Below are 22,581 nucleotides of genomic sequence, written 5' to 3' on the forward strand. Positions count from 1 at the left end.
AAATGTGTCAACTTTGCTAGGAAATCATTTAATTTTTGAGATTTCAAGGTAAGAATTAACACCTCCATCTCCCATGCTTCAATTCAAGCTCTCAATGTCAAGTTTTAGCCATTGGAACCAAATATGGGTTCAGTGGGGGTTTCGAAGCCTAAGTGATTTTAGTTCTTTTTTGATAGATTCAGACCTCTAGAAATGTTTTAAACTTCTTTCTGAACTCTCCAACAAAGTTAGTAATCCAAATGCTTGATTCTTGTCTAGTGAGAGAAGTTGAAGAAAGCTCCAAAGCTAGGGGAAATGAGAAACTCACTCTTGGTTGAACCTTGGGTGTTTCCAACAATCTAGACATTCAAGGTAACTCACTTCTAACTCATCTCTACCATATGTAGGTCATTAAGTGTACTTTGGTAGGTTGCATGAGATATGAAGCATATTCATGGTAGATTCAACTTTTGGCTGTTTTCAATATGTTTACAACTTTATTATGACCCCTATATTCAGACATAACACTTTAATAACAATGGGGACCTCAATAGGGACTTTAAGAAGGAAAATTAGTATTTTTCGTGCCTAAAATAGGGCATTTATGAGCACGAGTATCGGTATTAGAAGAACAATATCGATACTATTCTTCAGGCGTTAAAACAAGGGGTTTTGGGCATAATAGTATCGATACTATAGATATGGTATTGATATTGTAGATGTGGTATCAATACTCATACAATGGGTATCGATATTGTAGATGTGGTATTGATACTCGTAGGGTGGTATCGATACCGAGTTTACTTATGTCGATTTCAATAGACAAATTCGTATCGATACTCATGAGAGTATCGGTACCAAGGGTAGAGTATTGATACTCTAGTAGGGATATCGATACTGAGGTATTTTTCAAAACATCAAACCTAAATTTGGTATCGATACTCAGGCCGATATCGATATCCCAACACTAGAGTATCGATATTATCCTCCCTTATCAGCATAGTATAGTTAGTTAGTATCGGTACTAAAAGGTGGGTATCGATACTAAAAGGTGGGTATCGATACTTAGGGGTCAGTATCGATACAGAAGGGTTAAATCGGTACCAACGAACAATTTTGTATAGATAATCCAACGATCAAGGGATTAGACTTGAGGGACTCAATAACATCAGAATATCAATAGATAAAACTACAAGTGGGAACAATAATAAATTTCAAAACAGCTAGAAATAATAACAACTAGGTTAAAACTATTAGCCTTGTTTGTTGCTCGTGAAACGATCAAGATACCCGAGTCCCTTTAGTAAAATACGACAGTCAATTGGATATCTCAGTCAGTTCCAAGACACTTTAACCGCCAGTTGGGCGCAAATGCCCTAAAACTTGACGGAGTAAGTTAGTCGGGTGTACGTTTCTGATGCAGATATGAACCTCACCCAAATAACCAAGGGTATTTTAGAAAGGCTAGAGGGGTTTAGGGTTAGCCATTTCGTTGGTCTCGTGTGATATCATGATCCAATGACCTTCAGGTCGGACTAGATTAGAGTGTTACATGCTTGTTTACAGCCCTACTTACAGATATCCCGGATGAGGTTAAGTGTAAAATGACTCATCACAAGATAGGTGCAAGTTTCCACTGGTAGTTCTATATTTGTAATATTTTTTTTAAAGATGATTATTTCAAATAAGGGAATATATAATTTTTTTAATATATATATATATAATTTTTATGAAAATTTTCAACTAAAATTATTATTAATTAACTCATGACACCTACGTTATGAGTTTAAAAAAAATATAAACACCAACACTAATTAAGATTACGTTATCTAAATATATACATTATTTAAAGACGTAAATACTATTATAATAAAAACATTATTTTGAAATTTTAATTAAGAAGTTCACAAATGAATATTAAAATATACTGGAATGACTTTTTAACATTAAATTTTTAAAAGCTAAAAGATGTTATTAACTTTATCAAGTTATTTAATAAATAACCATTAAATTTTATTAAACTATAAGAAAATGACCATTAAAACTGTCAAATATTATAAAATAATATTTAAATTTATCAAAATTAATATTATTTTATAACATAAAATGATAATCTTTTAATAATTCAATACATTTAATTGTTATTTTATAATTTTTTAAAAAATTTATGATTAAAAACTTATTTTAGTTATAATTTATATACATTATCCATTATAAGTATAATGAAAAAAATAATTCATATCCGACTAAAAGTATAGCAAAATACAAAAATAATTTCAGTAATAAAACAACTATGGGTAATTCAAATTCATATTAAAATAAAAGAATAAAATGTCACAAGAAAAAAGCTGTAAGGGTATTAATGTAATGAAATGACCAAAATAAAGAGAATCAAGGGGAATAAGGGCATTTAAGTCATTCGGACAACTTCAACACCGACTTCCAATAATTTTGAAAAAACACTTGCCAAAAACAATCAAATCCAAACTCTTTTTCTCTTTACTTTCATTTCTCATCCATTTTTGTTATAAGTTTCTTCAAATAATAATAATAATAATAATAATAATAATAATAATAATAATAATAATAATAATGATAATAAAAATAAATCGCAGCGATCATTCGGTCAAATTGAGTTACTGTTTCTGCTTTTTTATAATTTTGTTTCAGTTTCAGATCTGATCGCAGATCTTGAATCTCCGACGAATCTCTTCATTTTCGGATTTTTTCCTTCTCTTATTAACTATTTTGAAAGCGTGAATTTTTGAGTGCTTTTGTTTGCTAGTGTGAAGAGAAGTGCACCAGCCATTCGAATCCGAATTTTCCAAGTTCACTTTCATGTTCTTCCTCGAATTCGGATTTTCTCCCCCTTGTAAGTGAATTTCTATTGTTTTGTTTATTTTATCGTATTGTTATTACACTTATGAAGTTTGATTCTGGAGTTATGATTTTTTTCATGTTTTTATGGTAGGTTGATAAATAAATCTTTAAAGTTGGCTCCTCAAAGGAGATCGCAGCGCCACTTGGGTGGCCAGATGCAGCAAACCAATGCTGCAGCGACGGCTCTCTACGATCACACTGGCGGAGGTGGTAGCGGGTCCTTGCATAATGGGGGTCCTTCCGGTGGCGATGCTGGTGATGCCGTTATGGCGCGGTGGTTGCAGTCTGCTGGATTGCAACATCTGGCCTCTCCCTTGGCATCTAGCGGTGTCGACCAACGCCTCCTTCCCAATCTCCTCATGCAGGTAAACCATCGATCTCCTTTTAATTTCCACTCGCATTTATTTTTTTCTGTTGTTTTCCATTAGTCACAGTCATTTGTTTTGTTCCAATGCATGCAATTTGAATTCGGTTTATGTATATTTTTAATTGCTTTGATTCATTTTAAATTGTCATTTTTTATGAACTTATTTGGTGACGGTGAACGAAATTTGAATTTGGTTAATGTAGATTTTTAATTGCTTTTAATTTGTTTTAAAATTTTATTTTTATGAACTTATTTGGTGAACATTCTCCTGATGCATTCGAATGATGGGAAATTTCTTTTAAGTTTGTACATTGTTCTTCCCCCAATAATGTGCCCTTTTGATTTTTATTTTCCACTGCGTTTGATCGAATGCATATTTGCTTTCTCATTTGCATGTAGAAAATTCATTTTTAGTATTGAAAATTAGGGTCATGACTCGTGAGCCTGTTAAGAAAGTCGGAGTCCATCATTAGTTGATCTTTGCTTGTTTCCTTGTTTTCTGTTAATTTAGTAATTTTCATTTCCTTTCAAACAAACATTCTGTATTCTATTATCTTTCTCATGCAGTTAATCGTTTTTTATTATGTATTCGGGGATGATGAAAAGTTACTATTACATTAATGAAGGGATATGGAGCACAATCTGCAGAAGAGAAGCAAAGGCTTTTTAAATTAATGAGGAACCTCAATTTTAACGGGGAACCTGTGTCAGAGCCATACACACCAACTGCCCAAAGTTTGGGAGGACTTGGGACATCTGATGGTTTCTACTCTCCAGAGTTCAGGGGGGACTTTGGAGCTGGGCTTCTTGATCTTCATGCAATGGATGATACAGAGCTTCTCTCTGAGGTATGGTTATAAGGCACTGAAATTAGCTTTTTATTTTTTTTGATAGGAATAGGAGACCTCATTAAAAACCTCCCTCTTAGTGTTCCTTTACCCTAGGGTAAGAACCAACTTGCGGAAGGAGGAAAAGAGTGTCTCAATATATTGAATTCAAACGAAGTACATAAGACTTAAAAACACTTCTGAGAGTTACATAAAACTTAAACACACTCCAATTAAACCTTACTGCTAAGCACCCAAACCTGCTGAAACAAAGATAAACACCACCCAATCCCCTCCTTAGCTAGTTTATCAGCCTTGCAGTTACAGCTCCTAGGAATCCACCTCACAATAATATCATTCACAGAAACAATAGACACTAAGTCCTTAACAAAATTAATAAGAAAAGTAGGAACTGTGGCTTGATTTTGAATCCAATCCACTGCTTGCTTACTATCACTTTCCACAATGAGTCTTCCCTTCGACACCCAATCGGAGGCGACAAAGATTTATATGCCTTTTTTGATAGCTTTCAATTCTGCTAGAATGATAGGAGTAAGACCAACATTTTGTGAAAATGAAATAAGCTCCGTTCGATTCCAATCTCGCAGAATACCCCCAATTCCAGCAATCCTCCCAGCTCTACTAACAGCTCCATCCACATTCATCTTATAAAAATCAATAGGAGGAGGAGTCTAACATACCTTAGGCCTATTCAAATCCTTCAATGCAGAGAGCTTATCTGCCAGTGAAGGATCACCAATTAAAGAATCCACCTGAGTAGAGATATTCGGATACTTTGCTAGGAGCCATTTTGCTAATCTGAACCGAACAGTGAAGAACAAAGAGAAACTGTCCAGTTTTTGTTTTTCAAATATTATTTCATTTATGATCTTCCAAATTGACCATAAGACTTCCCCTGGAATTAACTTCCACATAGCTGAATATGGCCTCAAATCAGACCAAGAGCTTAGAAGGGACGGAGGATCATCGGGTAAAGCGAACAGAATACCCCAAAAGGCTATTACTCTGTTCCATAATTCCCACGAAACTTGGCAAGCAATAAAAAGATGCTGAACAGTTTCTTCACATGGATTACATAGAGGGCAAAGAATATCATCCCCAATAGAAACCCCCTTTTCTTTAATGCCACTCTCATTGCAACTTTTTTATGGGACACTTGCCAAAGGAATGTCTCGACCCTAGGAGGGACTAAACCCATCCACACACATTTATTCCAGAGAAAAGAATCCTCATTAGAAGAGGAAAAAGACTTCCTGCAAGCAGTTACTGAGAACAGCCCCTCACCTGCACCGTCCCATAGCAAACAATCCTCAATTGAATCAATTAATTTAATGTCTTTAAGTCTGTCCAGAAGCTCTACCAACTGATCCACTTCCCAATCGCAAAGATTCCTCCTCGTCTTAATATTCCACTCACATCCATTCGAATCAAAACTACCAAATTCTGCAACATTGCCCATTTGGTTTGAAGATAAAGCATAAATCCTAGGAAAAAGAACTCTCAAAGGTAAATTCCCTAACCAAATGTCATTCCAAAACGAGATGGAAATGCCATTCCCTACTTGAAGCTTTGCGTGGGATCTAAGGCAACCTCCAATGAAATCATCTTTGGTGAAGTTATTCACAATTCCCCTCCAAATCCAAGAGTCCTTGATAGAGATGACCTTGGTAATATTCATAGAATGGCAACTAGCATTGTGTTTGCTACATAAGAAACTCTTCCACATCGAATGCTTCTCATTAGCAAACTTCCAAACCCACTTTTCCAACAAAGCTCGAATAATAAGATTCAAAGCAGCAACTCCCAAACCTCCACCAGTAATCGGTTTGCAAATCTTGTTCCAACTTACCCAATGCATTTTCTTCTTCTCAACCCCTCCACCCCATAAAAAAACTGCCATCAAAGAATTTGACTTCTGACATATAGAAGATGGAATATTGAACATAGAAAGATAGAAGACATGTAAGGATGACAATACTGATTTGATAAGTACCAATCTACCAGCCATTGACAAAGAAGAAGCTTTCCACCCTGCCAATTTTTTATTAAAATTATAGAATAATGGCTCCCACAATTTCACGTAATTTCTTTTAGCCCCCAACGGTAGGCCTAAATAGACCGACAGAAAGGAACCAATATAACAACCAATAGCCGAAGCCCAATCTCCCAGAAGATCATCCTCCACATTAATACCATAAAGTTTACTTTTAGCAAAATTAAGGTGAAGCCCCATTATTAAGCTAAAAATCCTCAAAACTCTTCTAACATTCTTAATTTGGGTAATGGAAGCATGACAAAAAATAATTAAGTCATCTGCAAACTGAAGATGAGACAAAGTGAAATTGTTTTGATTCATGCCGAAAGAAAACCCTTGAAATAGGCCAAAATCCACAGCTTTCGATAACATCATATGAAGTAATTCACCAACCACATTAAACAGGAGAGGAGAAAGACTACAACCCTGTCTCAAGCCTTTAGCAATAGGAAACTCTTCTTTAGGTGACCCATTCACTAAAACAGAAATTGAAGCGGTGGAAATACACTGTGAAATCCATGAACACTACCTATCACCGAAGCCCATATCTTTCATAAGCCTTAAAAGAAACTGCCAATCTACAGAATCATATGCTCTACTGAAATCCACTTTAAAAACAACCCCTTTAAGCCATTGTTTCCTCCAAAAGTCGATTCCTTCACCAAATACGCACAATCCAACAATTGCCTCCCCGGAATAAAAGCAAACTGAGTGGGGCTTACAATATCATTAACACAGGAAATAAGTCTCTTTGAAAGAACTTTCAAAAAAAATTTATACAAGCTGCCCACAAGACTGATAGGTCTATAGTCTTCAATACTGTATGGATTACCTTTCTTTGGAATCAAGGTAATAAATGCATGATTCACCCCATGAATCCACCTCTTCCCTTTATAGAAATCTAATAAAACACCATGATATGCTCTTTCAAATCCTTCCAATATTTCTTGTAGAAGCCCATGTTAAAACCATCCGAACCGGGTGCCTTTGTACTTTCAGAGGTTGAGATTGCTTGCCAAACTTCTTGCTCAAAAAACTCTACTTCAAGATACTCCCTTTGAGCTACTGTCAGTTGTTTAAAATCAAAATTAAATCCATCAACTTCCAAAGTTGATCTGTCATTGTATGCATTCTTGAAGAAATTGAGCACACATGCTTTTATCTTTTCTGGATCATTAATGACCCCACCTTCAGATTTCAATGAATGGATAGTATTAAATATGTTCCTCTTCACAGCAGTAAGATGAAAAAACCTTGTATTTCTATCTCCATCTTTAATCCACTTATTTCTTGACTTTTGACACCATATTCTCTCTTCAATTCTCAGCAGCCTCCATAACTCTTTCCGAGATTCTACCAATTGATCCCACTCACCTGAAGCCAGAAATCTAGCTTGCAACTTTCTGTCCAAATCACTGATTTTAAATTCCAGCAGCGAAATGAACTCTGCCAGCCCTCTGTGACTACTTCCAGACCAATTCTTTATTTTAGTTTTAGCAGCCTGCAGCATCCTGAAAATGCCCTATTTATTTTTCTTCTTTTTCTCGACTGCCAATGATTCTTTAACCAACTCATCAAAACCTTGTTCTTCCAAAAGAAAGTTAAAGAACCTAAAAGGTTTAGGTCCCCAATTGATAGAAATATCCTCCAACAAGACAAGATTATGGTCTGAAATTGATTTCGGTAAAAGGCATTGTGCAATATTAGGAAAACTGTTAAGAAATCTGGCACAAATTAGGAACCGATCTAGTCTAACCCATGTTGAAGATTCTCTATTGCTACACCACGTGAAAGGTCCTCCCGACATAGGGAAATCAATAAGGTTAGCTTGTTGCACAAATGTTCTAAAAACATCGATGGAATGCCAATTTTGTGATTTCCCTTGCTTTTCTTTCGGATCAAGATATGCATTGAAATCTCCCCCAATACAAACTGATAGATTCAGAGAAATAACATAATCCAACAGCTCCCCGTATAACTCCTCCTTTTCAGCTTCGATAGGCGGCCCATAAACATTTATAAATGCAAACTCCATTTAACCATTAATAATTTTCCCATTAAAGGCAGAAACCTACTATGAACGTGATAACCTGTTACTTGAAAAACACTTTCATTCCACATACTAATCAACCCCCCAATGATCCTTGAGTTGGAGACACCAATACTCCCTTGAGCAAATTACTCCCTAACCTCCTCGTAATCGCCACATGGCATTGTTCCAGCTTAGATTCTTGAATGAAAAGAAAAACTGGTTTTATCTTCTTTACTTGCCTTGCGACTGCTACAGACTTCTCAACTCTCCCTAGACCCCTTATGTTCCACGAAATAATACTTGTATTCTGCATATAAAATACTCAACCCAAAAACCATAATACCCACCTTGCAAACAACCTAAACTGACCAACAATTAACCTTCCCTTACTACCTCTGAACCTTTCTCAAGACTTAAAATCTTTTCAATAGAAGCCTCTCTCCCTTCCTTAAATGAAATACCTAACAATTGACAAACTTCCCAAGTAGCCAATGCTTCCTCCAGCACCTTTGAAAAAGGGGATGAAGAAACAATTGTATTATTGACCACCTCCAATGCTTCATTGATTAAAGCTCTTTGTTGCTTCTAAGATTTTTTACACTCCTTGAAGTTGTAATCGAAACTGCTCCCACACTCTCAGGACATTTGCTGCGAATTAGGGGACCAACGTAGTATTCTGAAGATTGACAGAACAAATAAAATCCTTATCCTGTTCACATCCACCAATGCTTGAAGGAAGTTGCTGACTATTTCTAACTTCAGTAGAATTCTTTTTCTGCTTGAAAATACCGTCTGAACCAGTATTATCTTCTTCAATACTCGAACAGGACCAGATTCTTCTATCTCTTATCCTTCTATACACTCTAGCAAATCTTGCTCTTCCCCTCCTTCCATTAGGTGCACTTCTTATTGACAAACTTGTATAGACAGGATAACCCAGATTCCACCACTTAGACCTCTTCACAGTGAATTCATTGGTTTCATCCTGAATAAGTTTTCCTCCAACAAGCTGACCTGAAACATTTTTCTCAACTTCCTGAACTCCTTCAATATTCTCCTCTAATATGTTGCATCTTTCATCTTCATTTGATTCCAAAAGAGTCTGAAACTTGGCTTGATTTTCTAGCCCGTCCCCTTTTAATTTCACAGCAGGCCCAGCAGGAATAATATTTGTAAATGGGGAATATGACTCCCAATTAGAGTCAGAATGGGCTGAAAAACTCTTGTCCACAACCTCTCGTAGCCCAAGACCCGCATACTCCCTGTTTGGATTAAATTCAAATTCAAAATTACCCAACACCCCATTAATATTGGTTTGCGAGTTAGACTTTATTTCCAGAGATTGTTCCCCACTATCTTCTATCATCCCACTTTCTTGACTTTTGTGTAGCCACGGGACCACCTTTGACCAAACTTCCTCAGCTAACCTTACCTGACTGTCTTCTTCCTTCTCTGCACCTACTCCATCACCCTCCTTCGAAGAATCAACACTGTAGGCATTATCAGAATAATTTTGCAGCTCATCTCCATTTACATCAGAACTTGCTTTACACTTCGAGACCAAATTAATTTTAACTTTAAAGGATCTACCATATGATCCTACAATGACAAATTCGGGTATATCGAAAGGACTTGCTACCCTTAGCAACACTCTTGCCGATGAAAGGTCCTCTCTATATCTTGTCTCCTCCGGGATGCTGACAATCTTGCCCCACCTTCCTGCAAGCTTCTCCAAAAACGATTCATTCCAGCTTAACAGTGGTAAACCAACCAGCTCCACCAAGCATAATGCCAAAGGAACACCGTCTTCATTCATCAACGGAGCTAACCAATCAAACCATAAGTCTAACTTCTCTCGAAAATCCGACCACACCTTTAAAAAATATTCGTTTGAATTGAACACAATAATACTGGCATTCCTTACGTATCCCCACCTAACTATTTTTACCTCGAATCCCTCCTTAGCCATGGCTATTTTCACTGCCTCAGGCTGTAAATGATCTTTGATGACTCTTGTTAATGAATTTTTCACCCAGCATGAATCTTGTAATGGGATGTACATTTCCCATACATTCCTTACTCCAGTAATTTTCTTACTCTGGCCACCCTTGTTTTCCAGTATATCATGATCCTGCCTCCTTCTATATCATGATTTTTTGGGTTTCTGTGTTATACATTGGTTGTTCTTTTTAAGGGAGTTATGAGGGTGCGCTATGTATTTAGAGTTATGGATTAAAGGTTATGTTGTTAGTAGTTAGTCATGAAGGTGTGGAGGTGTATTATTGTTCTCATTATTAAAAGTTAGAGACACTCTTTTCCTCCTTCCTATGTCCTTCATGTTATGTTTATAACATGTAGGTTATGAAGGGGGTTTTTAATGAGGCCTTATTTTATAAAAAAAGACCTCCTTATACGTTCCCCCATTTCTCAGACTTTGCGGTTTCACCATTTCAACCTGCTGCATCCCATTATCCCCTCTACCTGGCTTCAATCCTTCATCCTGAACTCTATTTTCCTCTGTTTCTCTTTTCCTACCCTTGTACTTTGCAACCCCCACGGAGCTCTCTTCCTATCGATCAACGTTCCATCAACGTTCTGTATTGCTCTTCTACAGCCTTCTTCCATCGCATATTGCACAAAGGCAAACGTTGATGATTTATAATTCGGTTTAACCATAAAACTTGGAATAAAGACCCTAACTACTCTCCCATAATGATTAAAATCTCTCTTAACTCTGATCTAGTAACTCTCTTACTTTTGGTGTTTTTTAAAATTCATTTTTATAGTGTAGTCCAATTCAAGTTTGATGTAGCATCTTCCTTTATATGTTTTTGCTTTGGAAATAAATTTTGACTTGATTTATTTGCAGCATGTTATCTCAGAACCTTTTGAGTCATCACCATTCATGCCTAGTTTGAATAAAGAATTTGAAGATGGATGTAATGTAACAATCAGCCGGCAACAAAAAGAGCTGAGTGATGCTGATGCCTCCACTTCATTATTCTCTACCAATGAAAAAGAGATGAGCACGAGGGAAAACAATGTTGCCAAGATTAAAGTTGTGGTATGTTGGTTTCGGGCGATGTCCTTTCCTTCCCTCTCATCTCTCTCAACTTTCTATGGAGATGGCTAGATGGGGACATCCTTATTTCTTTTCTAAGATTAAAGTTTATGCTCTCCAATTTAGTATCTCTTTATTCATTTCAATTTATATGCGTGCATGTTCATAGCACAACATGGTACGACTTTCTTTTTAAATTTCTTGGAACTAAATTTCTCTTATATGTGGCATAAGGTACGTAAAAGACCATTAAATAAGAAGGAGATTTCTCGGAAGGAGGATGATATTGTAACTGTGATTGAGAATGCTTTAACTGTCCATGAACCTAAGCTAAAGGTTTGTCTTATTTATGGTCGTTAATGTGAAGCCACTATGTGTTATTGAGATGATAATTTAAGAAGTATTGGTGCTTCTTTGACATGCCATTTCTTATATATGTTTTGATTATTATGTTAAGGTGGACTTAACAGCATATGTAGAGAAACATGAGTTTTGTTTTGATGCTGTTCTGGATGAGCATGTTACTAATGACGAGGTAATACTTGGTTGAAATATATTTCCATCCTTATGTGGTTCTTGAATAAACTTTAGGTATATTATGACCAAAGTTTTATGTTTATTGATTTCGTGAAGAAAAGGATTGATTTATTCTTTTGTTTGTGTCAATAGGTGTATCGTGAAACTGTTGAGCCGATTATTCCCATCATTTTTCAACGAACAAAAGCCACATGTTTTGCATACGGGCAAACAGGTGCGAAGAGTTTCTGAACATTCTTCTTGAATGGTGGTTTTATAATTTTGAAATAGAATGCTTTTTCATATATTTATTCATAAACATTATGGGTATATGAACAAGTATAAAGGTCTTATAATATGTAAAGTAATATCCTACATTAACTATGTAATATCTTACATTAAATGTCATATATATTAATCCTAAGATTTAGCCTACAAATTTGTAACACTTCCCTCCAAGTTGGAGCATTCATATTATTCACGCCCAACTTGTTACATAGTAATCAATTCGGATCTCGTTAAGAGCCTTTGTGAAAATATATCTTAGTTGTTTTCCAGTTTTCACGTAGGGTGGTAATCAAACCTTGAATTTTTTCATGAATGAAATGAAAATCAACCTCAATGTGTTCTGTTCGTTCATGAAAGAATGGATTAGAAGCAATGTGAAGCAGAACTTGATTATCACGCTATAGCTTTGTAGGTATGGAAACCTTAATTCCCACTTCATTAAGGAACTAATATGCCCATATGATTTCACACAAAGACTAGGCCATAGAAACATAATGTGGTCTCACAAACCAATGAAACCAAGTTTCCTCTTGGTTCTTGAGACTATATTTTGCTTCTTACGTTTCCCTGAAATTAATTTTCCTTCAACAAACAGACAATATGATCTCCTATCTTCCATAGATTGAATAAGCAATATTAAGAAGTGTCACAATGAAATCAATTTTCCATATAGAATCCCATGTCCAGAAGCATTGTAGAACTTGTTCTACTCTCTTCCAAAGATCAACAGTTGCTGATGACATATACTGACTCAACACACTTATCGAATAAGCAATATTAGGACGTGTCACTATAAAATAATTCAACTTTCCAATAAGTTTTATGTACTTCCCAAAATATGCAAATAATTCTTTTACTTTGGTTAGTTGTAAATAGGGAACCATTGGAGTACTACATGGTTTAGGTTTTAGCTAGTTTAGTTATAACATTTAAGAGAGTCCCGATCTCTATGAGTCTCCCCATTGGAGCAAACCTTTCCAAAGTCGACTTGCTCCCCACTGGAGCAAGATGGATTGTTTTGGTTGACAATCTTAGTAGGAGAGTATCAAGAAGAGCCCTCTGGGAGTACTTCAGTCAATATGGTAAGATTGCTAAGGTTTTTATCCCGCGTATTAACAAAAGAGCAAAGTATAAGGAAATCGCGTTCGCTATCGTTCACTTTGATAGCCAGAAAGATATGTTAAACGCTGTCAAGAAGGTTAACAATGCTATGATAGATCGTAGGAAAGTTTCTGTAGGGGTGGCAAAGTATACAAAGAGACAAGAATTTTTTTTTTTGATAGAAGTTGGAGGTCTCATTAAAAACTCCCTTCGTATTCGTCCACATACTAAGAAGTATGTTAACGAACATAGGAAGGAAGAAAAGAGTACCTCATATTTCATTGAATAAAACGCCTCATTACATATGAAAACACGAAATACCCTCAAACGAGGATAAACACCATTACAAAAAACATAATCACCTAAAGCTCTCACCTTCTCGACCACAAAAATCAAAAGGCAATCACCCTATACCTAAGATAAACCTCCATCAATAGGAAAACAACCCAACATTTAATGACATAACATACATAAAAACAACACCTAAAACCATTAAACCAAAAACATCCGCCTTTGAAGGGAACTCCACAAAAATACCAACATGTATCAAAATCACCAAAAAAATCAGCTCGATAATTATCTTTAATGAACCAAAACCACACTTCCTTCCCTTCAATCAATGTTTCCTTGCCAATAAATTCAGAACTCTTTTCTTTGTCTTGCATTTCTTCGCCACACGATTAGTTCTTAATTTCGCAGGGATAGGGGGCACCACTGGGATATCTTCCTTTAATTGAAATGTGTCAGTAGATGAACCATGAGAAGTAATGAGACCCATCATAAGAGCATCTTCCGAGGCCCTGAGGCTAACACCATCAGAATGATCAACTGATTTATTAGCTAGATGCTCCACGATATTTAATTTTGAATGATCCACAGCCTCCATTGTGTGCAACCCCAATTTGTTACTCGGTTTCTCATCGCTTATGACACTCTTTATGAGTGAAACCTTTTCTAAGTGGGGACCTTCAATTGCAACATCTTCGACGGGGCAATTTAAACCTAGGGATGACACTGACGATCCTGACAGAGAATTCTCCAACGTTGCCCCGAGAAAACAATTCAGATCTGGAGAATCATCGACTTCCTCAGGGATCCAAGAGTTTGGTTTGAAAGAAGGCTCAACTTCATGCACCATGATTTCAAAAGAATTAGAAACGACCTTCAAACAAGAGACAAGAATTTTGGATTACGGATTCTTTAATTTGGCAGGCTGGTCTGGGATATTCAATTGAAAAAGAATTTGTTGGATTGGGAAATGAATGGGTGGCTTGAGCTCGTCGCTTTTGAGCAATGTTAAGTTGGAGCAGGGTTTGGATGATTGTGGGGTGTGGACAGGGAATGGGGAGGGTTCTTACTCGGTGAAATCGTGCGTAAAGTTAATGTATGGGTTGGTCGAGGTGGATCCCTTTGGTTGAAACATGTTTGGCTTGGTATAGCGCCACCTAGAGTTGAAACCTTTGTGTGGCAGGTGATCCAGCAAAGAGTGGCAGTGAAGGTAGAGCTTATCAAGCGTGGCGTCAATGGAATCATAGATCTCCTATGCCCTTTCTGTGGAGCAGATGTAGAATCTGTCTTCATTTCTTCTTATCATGTTGCATAACATGGGTTTATGGGTTCAATTTTTAAGGTTTTGGAATGTGTCCACGTTGTTTCCAGGATCCCCTCAAGCTTTTTTATCAGCATGGTTCAGCCTGTGTCCAAGGTCGGAATCTGGAATTTCATCCCTGGTGCCATTTTGTGGACCTTATGGAAGTATCAGAATTCCCTAATCTTTGAGAAGGGGAAGTTAGATTAAGCATACCTCTTTTCTCTAGTGAGATACAGATTGGCTTCGTGGTTCTTAGCAAAGTTTCCTAGTCTGAGTATACCCTTTGATTGCCTGGTAAGAAATCCAACATTGGCAGATTCTGGTGTTCGCTCTAAGAATCTTGTCTCGCCAGTAGCGTCCTGTCCCCCCCCCCCAAGGTTTCTTTAAGGTAAATGTGGATGGGGGTGCTAATCAGGATTGGGGTAAGTGTGGTATTGGAGGATTATTAAGAAATGCAGACAACAAGATATTGGGATCTTTCTCAACTTCTATTGGTCCTGGACCCCCAATCTTTGCAGAAACTTAAAGCTTTTCAAGTGGGATTGTCATTGTTTATTGAGTCTGAGTAGAGTTCAAAAGGAAGATTGATTTTGGAAAGCAATAGCGAGAATGCGTGGAAGTGGATTAAGAATCCTGGTTCATGTCCTACCTCCTTTGATAAGATAGTTATGGATATTTTGTTCAGTGTGTTGGATTGGGATGTTATTCTAAGGCACATTCCGAGAAGTGCAAACTAGGAGGCGGATGAATTAGCTAAAGCTGGAATAGGATAGTGTAGGGTTGCAATTCGTATGTATGGGACGGTTTTATTTTTTTGGGGAATATATTGGCTACTAGGTATTACAGTTTGGGTGTATTTCTGTAATTTGTAGGAGCTGGCTTTATTAATGGAATAATAATTTTATTGAGGTACTCTTTTCCTCTTTCCAATGGATGTCGTGAGACCTTACGATATTACTACAGTTATGAGGGGTTTTTAATGAGACCTCATTTCTTATAAAAAAAAGTACTACATGGTTTAGCATCTATTTTTTCTGAATCCGATAGTAAATCAAACACAGACTTCCTCTGAGATAGGAAAATTCCATCCTAGCTTCTGCTAACTTGAACTCCTAAGAAATATTTTAACATCCCTAAGTATTTGGGTATGGAATTGAGTATGTAGAAAAGACTTCAGAGATGAAATTCCGCTAAAGTCACCGGTGATTATGATGTCATACATATATACAACTAATCGAATAACACCTCCATTAGACTTAACACTGAATGATCCGACTTGTTCTTCTGCATCCTAAACTTCTCAATAGCTTGGCTAAACTTCCCAAACCAAACCCAGGGACTCTAATTCAAGCCATATAGAGTTTTTTTTTCAAACGACATAATTTTCCATACTCTCTTTAAGCAACAAAACCATGTGGTTGCTCCATATACACTTCCTCCTAAAGATCACCATGAAGAAAAACATTGTGCATGTCTAATTGATGTAGAGGCCAATCAAAAGCTGTTGAAAGGGAGATAACTAATCTACCAGAAGCAAGTTTAACAACGAGATAGAATCATGATAATAGTTTGGGCTTATCCTTTAACAACAAGTCTAGCTTTTAATCGAGCATCCAAACATCTATTTATCTCAGTTTCTTCCAAAATATACTTTTAACATTAAGATTAATTTTCATACTTTGGTGGAGATTATATTTGGATGTTAAAGTAAAACTTTTTAGGTATGTTTGTTGTTTTCTATTCCATTGTTGTTTCCCCTAATGCCATTCCGGGAATTAACGCTTTGTTTTATATAGATCATTTCAAAACCCAAAATCATTTTACAATATTCAAAGATCTAGGAAGAAATTAGATTCTAGTTTAGAGCCATAAATGTTTTTGTTAAATGGGGTACATAGTATTTTGAATATAATGGATAAAACTATTTGGGAGGATTAGAATTATTACTTGAAAGTTGATGTATATGCTTGGTCTTTGGATAGAGACTGCAAATTTTTGCATATGTTTCTGAGAAAATTAGTGCTATGAGAACATCTAATTCCAGAAAAAGAAGACATCCTCTATTCAACTAAAAAAATCACAAAACCCGATACGTGATGGTCATTTTATCATTTTCCTTGTCCTTTATATTGTTGAACAACTCCTTACCTTTCTAGTTTATGGTTATGTGGCATTGTTGCTAATTTCTGTTCTGTCATGACATATACTTTCAATTCAGGTAGTGGTAAGACGTTCACAATGCAACCATTACCGCTCAGAGCAGCACAAGACCTTGTTAGATACTTGCATCAGCCAGTTTATCGCAATCAGAGATTTAAATTGTGGCTTAGCTTTTTTGAGATATATGGTGGAAAACTCTTTGACCTTCTGAGTGATAGAAAGTATTTCCCTCTTCCCTTAATTATTTATGTTGTGAGCGCGTGTGTGTGTTTTTAACCTTAAGACAACCTGATTGGTATTTGATGTGTAATGACTGAAATATCTGTTGGTTCTATGTTAATCTCACACTTCCAATATGTATGCTGGTGTAATGTGGATGGATGCATATATGCACTATAACAGTTGGGTCACTCAATAATCTAAATGTTCTCCAATAGGAAACTTTTAATGAGAGAAGATGGGAGACAACAAGTCTGCATTGTTGGATTGCAAGAATTTGAGGTGTCAGACGTCCAAATTGTGAAGGAATACATTGAGAGGGGAAATGCTGCTAGAAGCACAGGATCTACTGGTGCAAATGAGGAATCTTCAAGGTCACATGCTATTTTACAACTTGCAATCAAGAAGCACCCAGAGATAAAGGAATCGAAGCGGAACAATGATGAGAATGAATCAAAACCTGGGAAGGTTGTGGGAAAGATTTCCTTTATTGACCTTGCTGGAAGCGAAAGAGGTGCAGATACAACTGACAATGATAGGCAAACTAGGTAAGCTTGAATGTTTCTGTGGGAAAAAGAAGGTTTCAGAAACTAATTCCAAAGGGACTATCTACGGATTAGCTTTATTTGTCAGCTTGTTGACTAGCTTAACATCAGGTTGTTTTTGGCTTGCTCTGATTGAATGGTTTTAATTCTTCCTAGGATTGAAGGTGCTGAAATAAATAAAAGTCTTTTGGCTCTTAAGGAGTGTATTCGTGCTCTAGACAATGATCAGATCCATATCCCATTCCGTGGGAGCAAACTCACTGAGGTGCTCCGTGACTCGTTTGTCGGTAATTCAAGAACAGTTATGATCTCCTGTATTTCTCCAAATGCAGGGTCATGTGAACATACTCTCAATACTCTGAGATATGCTGATAGGTATGCTTGTTTTTATAACAAGTTTCTACTAAACAGACTTCCTTTGTTTCTGTAGATTGTGTTGTACTTTTCGATTAAATAAAGGTTATTACTCTCCAATGAACAGGGTTAAGAGTCTTTCCAGAAGTGGTAATCCAAGGAGAGATCAGGCTGGAAATCCTTTGCCACCTAGTAATAAGGATGCTTCTTCAGCATCTTCCCTGTTAGCTACTGCTGATGCAGAAGATGTTTTTGAGCAACAACAGGAAGTAAAATTTGCTCATATGGGTCGAAAGATTGTAGAGAAAGATGTTTATGCTGCAGACTTCAACAAACAGCCATCAAAATTTTCATCAAGTTACCCGTTCAATGGGAGGGAGGAAAGTGGAAAGGCTTCTGGCCCAGTGGATAGGGATAGATTTGAAGTGAATGGTAATTATGGTGGTTCTACAAGTCAAAGAGTTTACTCATCAAATTCTCAATATTCAGCTGATACAGAAGAGAAAGTGCCGAAGGTGTCACCACCTCGTAGAAAAGCAACAAGAGAAGAAAAACCAGAGAAGATGAGGAATATGGCCAAGAAAGATGGCGGAAGTTCTGATTTGTCCACTTCAAACTCTAGGCAACCGAATGCTGTTAATAATTATGAAGCAAATAACTTTGGATATAGAGAATATGATCCTGAGCCTTCTGCTGATGATACAGAAGAGAAAGTAACGAAGGTGTCACCACCTCGTAGAAAAACTAGAGAAGAAAAACCGGAGAAGTTGAGAAATATGGCCAAGAAAGATGGAGGAGGATCTGATTCTGTTAATAATTATGAAACAAGTAATGTTGGATATAGACAATATGATCCTGAGCCTCCCACTGATGAGAATATCAATGCAATACTTGAGGTAGGCAATAGGTATGGTTCATTTTGTTTTCTATGTTTATAATCTTGAGATTTTCTTCATTCTGAGTATACCTTTGGTTTGTTGTAGGAGGAAGAGGCTCTAATTGCTTCTCACAGAAAAGAAATTGAGGACACAATGGAGATTGTTCGTGAAGTAAGTAAACTTACACTTTATCAAGGGTGAAAAATGTTCGTTTTCAAGTACTTATGTTGTGAGGCATTTATATTCATAATACTGAACCCACATCAATAAGCTGGACCGTGTTCAACGCTCCCGTCCAATATGTTCTTGGACAAGAGTATAGGATATGGCCATTCAAGGATCACCCCATATATATGTTAGAACTTATTTACAAATTGAACATACATGTGTTGGACACATGCTGGTACCGAACACTTGCGGTTGACTGAGTATTATAGATTCGTACAACAATTGAACCACTGTTGATCTTGTTTTGCACCTATACTACAGGAAATGAAGCTATTGGCAGAGGTGGATCAACCAGGCAGCCACATTGACAATTATGTGACCCAGCTGAGCTTCGTGCTTTCACGCAAAGCAGCTAGTCTGGTTAGTCTTCAAGCACGCCTTTCCCGGTTCCAGCATCGACTGAAAGAGAAGGAGATACTGAGTCGGAAAAGAGTTCCTCGTTGATGCAGTCATGTGTTCTCTGCTTTAGTTGCTGCACCAGACCCTGTCCAGTAATTTTTTCTCCTATTGATTATTACTTACTAGTCCTGCTGAACATTTACATTAAACTTTTTATTAGATTATCTGATGGGTTGTTGAATATAGGCGGCGGAGCAAATTAGTCCCTCTACCGTAAAAGTGAGCAAATTAGTTAATTGAATGTTTAACTTTAAAGTGAATAGGTAAATTTGTAAGCGGCGATAAGGTTAAACGTTAAAAAATACTAAGTTGTATTTTGTCCGTATATTAAAGATGCTAAATTTTGGTTCTTTTCCCCCCCACTTTATCACATCACTAAACATGATAGGTTATAGACTTTTATTGTACAAGAACCCCCCTGGTTTCTGTATACGGATAGTCTTAATTGAATTTACTCGGTTCTGGCAGCCGATGCACGGAGTTACGGTTTGGGCTTGAGAGGAAATTCAGCAGTGGAGAGATCCTGATCCAATTTCCCGGCATCAATTGTTGCCATGCTCATACATGTTTCCTGCAGACGCATCGGTGACGATGATTCAGGTGCTTATACTTATGTGATGCTTGGTTTATCGAAATGTATTGTTTAGATGATGAATGTGATGATGTTCTTGTTGAGATTGAATGGTTTGTGTTGTTTAATGGGCGACCAGAAAAATGTTTTCTTTAAATCATTTCTAGGAAATGAGATAAAAAAGAAAACAGTCTTCTGTACTTTTGGAACTTATATTTTGTTCTCACCTCAAAACCACCTTGTGCATGTTTTATATAGACCCAAGTTTGTTTAAAGTAATTTATATTTGCATATTTTTTATACCAATAATTTATATTATATAGATCTTGAAATATTTGTGTGCTATGTTTATGTTGTCATATATACTCTTGAGAGTACATTTTTCACCTAAAAAGCACCTTGTGCATGTAGTATATGTGTGACAATACGTGATGCCATGGATTTCGTGATGCAATAATTGTATTTGAAATAATATTTTTATAAAAGCTTCGATGCATTAATAATTTGTATTATATAAATTTTGATATTATTTGTTTATTTTTATCATGTTCATGTTTTTCAATCTTAACTAACGTTTGTATGTGTTTTTATAATATTAAATTTTTTTATTATATAAATTTTGAGACTTCTTTTTTTAATTTTAATCATGTTCATATTTTGTCGATAATATGTAGAGGACATGGTTAAAAGTTTTCGGTTGATAACTATCCTCTTTCCTAGATTGTAAGTTGAATACCCCATTAGAAATAAAAATTCACCTTCTCATGTAGAAATTGTTAAAAAAATTCATGTTCAAGCATTGGAATAATATGATATGATTTAAAAATTATTCCAAATAGAGTAAAATGTTTCACTATAAACACATCCAAGAGTTGGTTATACTGTGAATAAACTTGAGGAGAGCTCCATTGAGAAAGTAAAGGCCACCACACAATTCAACACTATGATCAACTTTTCTAAATTTGCTACATGGGCGAGTTCTAACGTACTAATATACAGTTAATGAAAGAAATAATAACATTTTTGGTAAAAAATTACTAAAACATTTTTTTACCTAAAACATTAATGTTTTTTAACATTTCCGGTAAAGTGTCCAATATTAATATTTTCGGTAGAAAAAATAATGTTCTAGGTAGTGCTTTACCGGATATGTTAACAAACTCGGTAAAGCGTTCAATAGTAATATTTTTGGTAGAAATAATAATGTTTTAAGTAATTTTTTATCGAAAATGTTAAAAAAATAGTAATATTTCTGATAGTGTCTTTTTTTAGCTGTATATTAGATTATCGCACGTGAGACTCCCTACTACCTGAATTCATTAAAGTTTTAATTAGTGACACGGTTCAAATTACTAGATAATTTATTAACAGAAACAAGACTGTAAACCAATTTGGAAACACACAATGGGCAGAAGATAAAAGCTCCTTTGTTAATTGAACTCATCTAATTACTTTCACATTACAGTCCGATTCGTTGACGTACGAACAGTGGAGAGATTCTGCTGTGGGCTATATTTGTAAAAATACAATAAGATCTTCGTCAACGGGAAGTTTTGTTGTACACTTATCAAATTTAAGGTTAAGAAACTACATGAATTAGACACAATTGAAAATATGATAACAAGCATAATATTTTCAATTAGACACAAATCAAAATGTGAATTTTTTTCCTAAAATTTTTTTGTTATCAACCGAAAATGTTAGGAAAAATTAACATTTTAGGTCACCGAACTGAAAATGTTATACTTTTTATCACATTTTCGGTTGTGTCCATTTTCCGTCGTTCCTTAACCTTAAATTAAATGATTTTTCCTTGCACTTTCCACTAGTCGCTTGGTCGAAAACTCCAGAATTAGCTATCCAAGATATCATTCTACTGTAGTCAACAACAAAAGATATAATGGTTGATCTTTCAAGCAGTATGAGGCTGAGAGATTCAGCGACGTCAATTCATTGTCAACAACAAAAGATATAACGCCTTTTTTTAGTCGTATATTAAGATTGTCGTACGTGATCATTTCCCTCAAATCACAAAACCAAAAACAAAACAAAAAAACCCTTTGTTGTCTACCATCAAATGTATCTTTTTTCTATTCTTTCTCCATCAAATGTAGCTTGGTAAGGGTTGTTGGTGTATTCTTTAAAATGCCAGTGGTTGTTTGGAAAAAGCTGTAATCTTTAATGGCCAACTTTTTGTGGGGGTCCTTGGCTCAGAGGAGTCGGATCTACTAGGTTAATTGGTCGATTGTTTGTAAAAATAAAGAATTTGGGGGTCTAGGTATCTCGGACCTAAATTTGTGGAATAGGGCTCTCTTGGGAAAATGGGTTTGGAAGTTTGGAAGTGAGAAGGATTCTTGGTGGAAGGAAATGATTTGTTGTAAGTATAATGTTGATATGAGATTTATTGTTTTAGATAATAATTTGCCTCCTAGTGCGTCTTGGATTTGGAAAGGAGTTCTAAATAATTATCGGTTGAATGACACATTTGGGTTATGTTTTCGAAATCATCTATTGTTGCAGGTGGGAAAG

At 36.1% G+C, this 22,581-nt stretch overlaps 1 protein-coding gene across 1 annotated transcript; it reads left to right on the forward strand.

The window, feature by feature from the left end:
- Positions 1 to 2,613: 2,613 nt before the first annotated feature.
- On the forward strand, positions 2,614 to 20,228 carry LOC120115358 (kinesin-like protein KIN-13A). Its single transcript, XM_039136090.1, has 14 exons — positions 2,614 to 2,851; positions 2,951 to 3,224; positions 3,853 to 4,074; positions 11,011 to 11,205; positions 11,437 to 11,538; positions 11,660 to 11,737; positions 11,872 to 11,953; positions 16,917 to 17,079; positions 17,296 to 17,625; positions 17,779 to 17,997; positions 18,104 to 18,872; positions 18,960 to 19,025; positions 19,344 to 19,573; positions 19,950 to 20,228. The coding sequence occupies exons 2-13, from the start codon at positions 3,015 to 3,017 to the stop codon at positions 19,524 to 19,526; spliced, it is 2,619 nt and encodes an 872-aa protein (XP_038992021.1). The 5' UTR covers positions 2,614 to 2,851; positions 2,951 to 3,014; the 3' UTR covers positions 19,527 to 19,573; positions 19,950 to 20,228.
- Positions 20,229 to 22,581: the final 2,353 nt, after the last annotated feature.

Source organism: Hibiscus syriacus, unplaced genomic scaffold (assembly GCF_006381635.1).
Source record: "Hibiscus syriacus cultivar Baekdansim isolate YM2019G1 unplaced genomic scaffold, ASM638163v2 tig00000778_pilon, whole genome shotgun sequence".
Lineage (NCBI taxonomy): Eukaryota > Viridiplantae > Streptophyta > Magnoliopsida > Malvales > Malvaceae > Hibiscus > Hibiscus syriacus.

Bases quoted from the DNA above. Each gene is read 5' to 3' on its own strand.
- LOC120115358 (XM_039136090.1), top strand. From the start codon at position 3,015: ATGCAGCAAACCAATGCTGCAGCGACGGCTCTCTACGATCACACTGGC. The intron at 17,080-17,295 runs GTATTTCCCTCT...GTTCTCCAATAG, and splicing joins GACCTTCTGAGTGATAGAAA to GAAACTTTTAATGAGAGAAG. The intron at 18,873-18,959 runs GTAGGCAATAGG...GGTTTGTTGTAG, and splicing joins ATATCAATGCAATACTTGAG to GAGGAAGAGGCTCTAATTGC.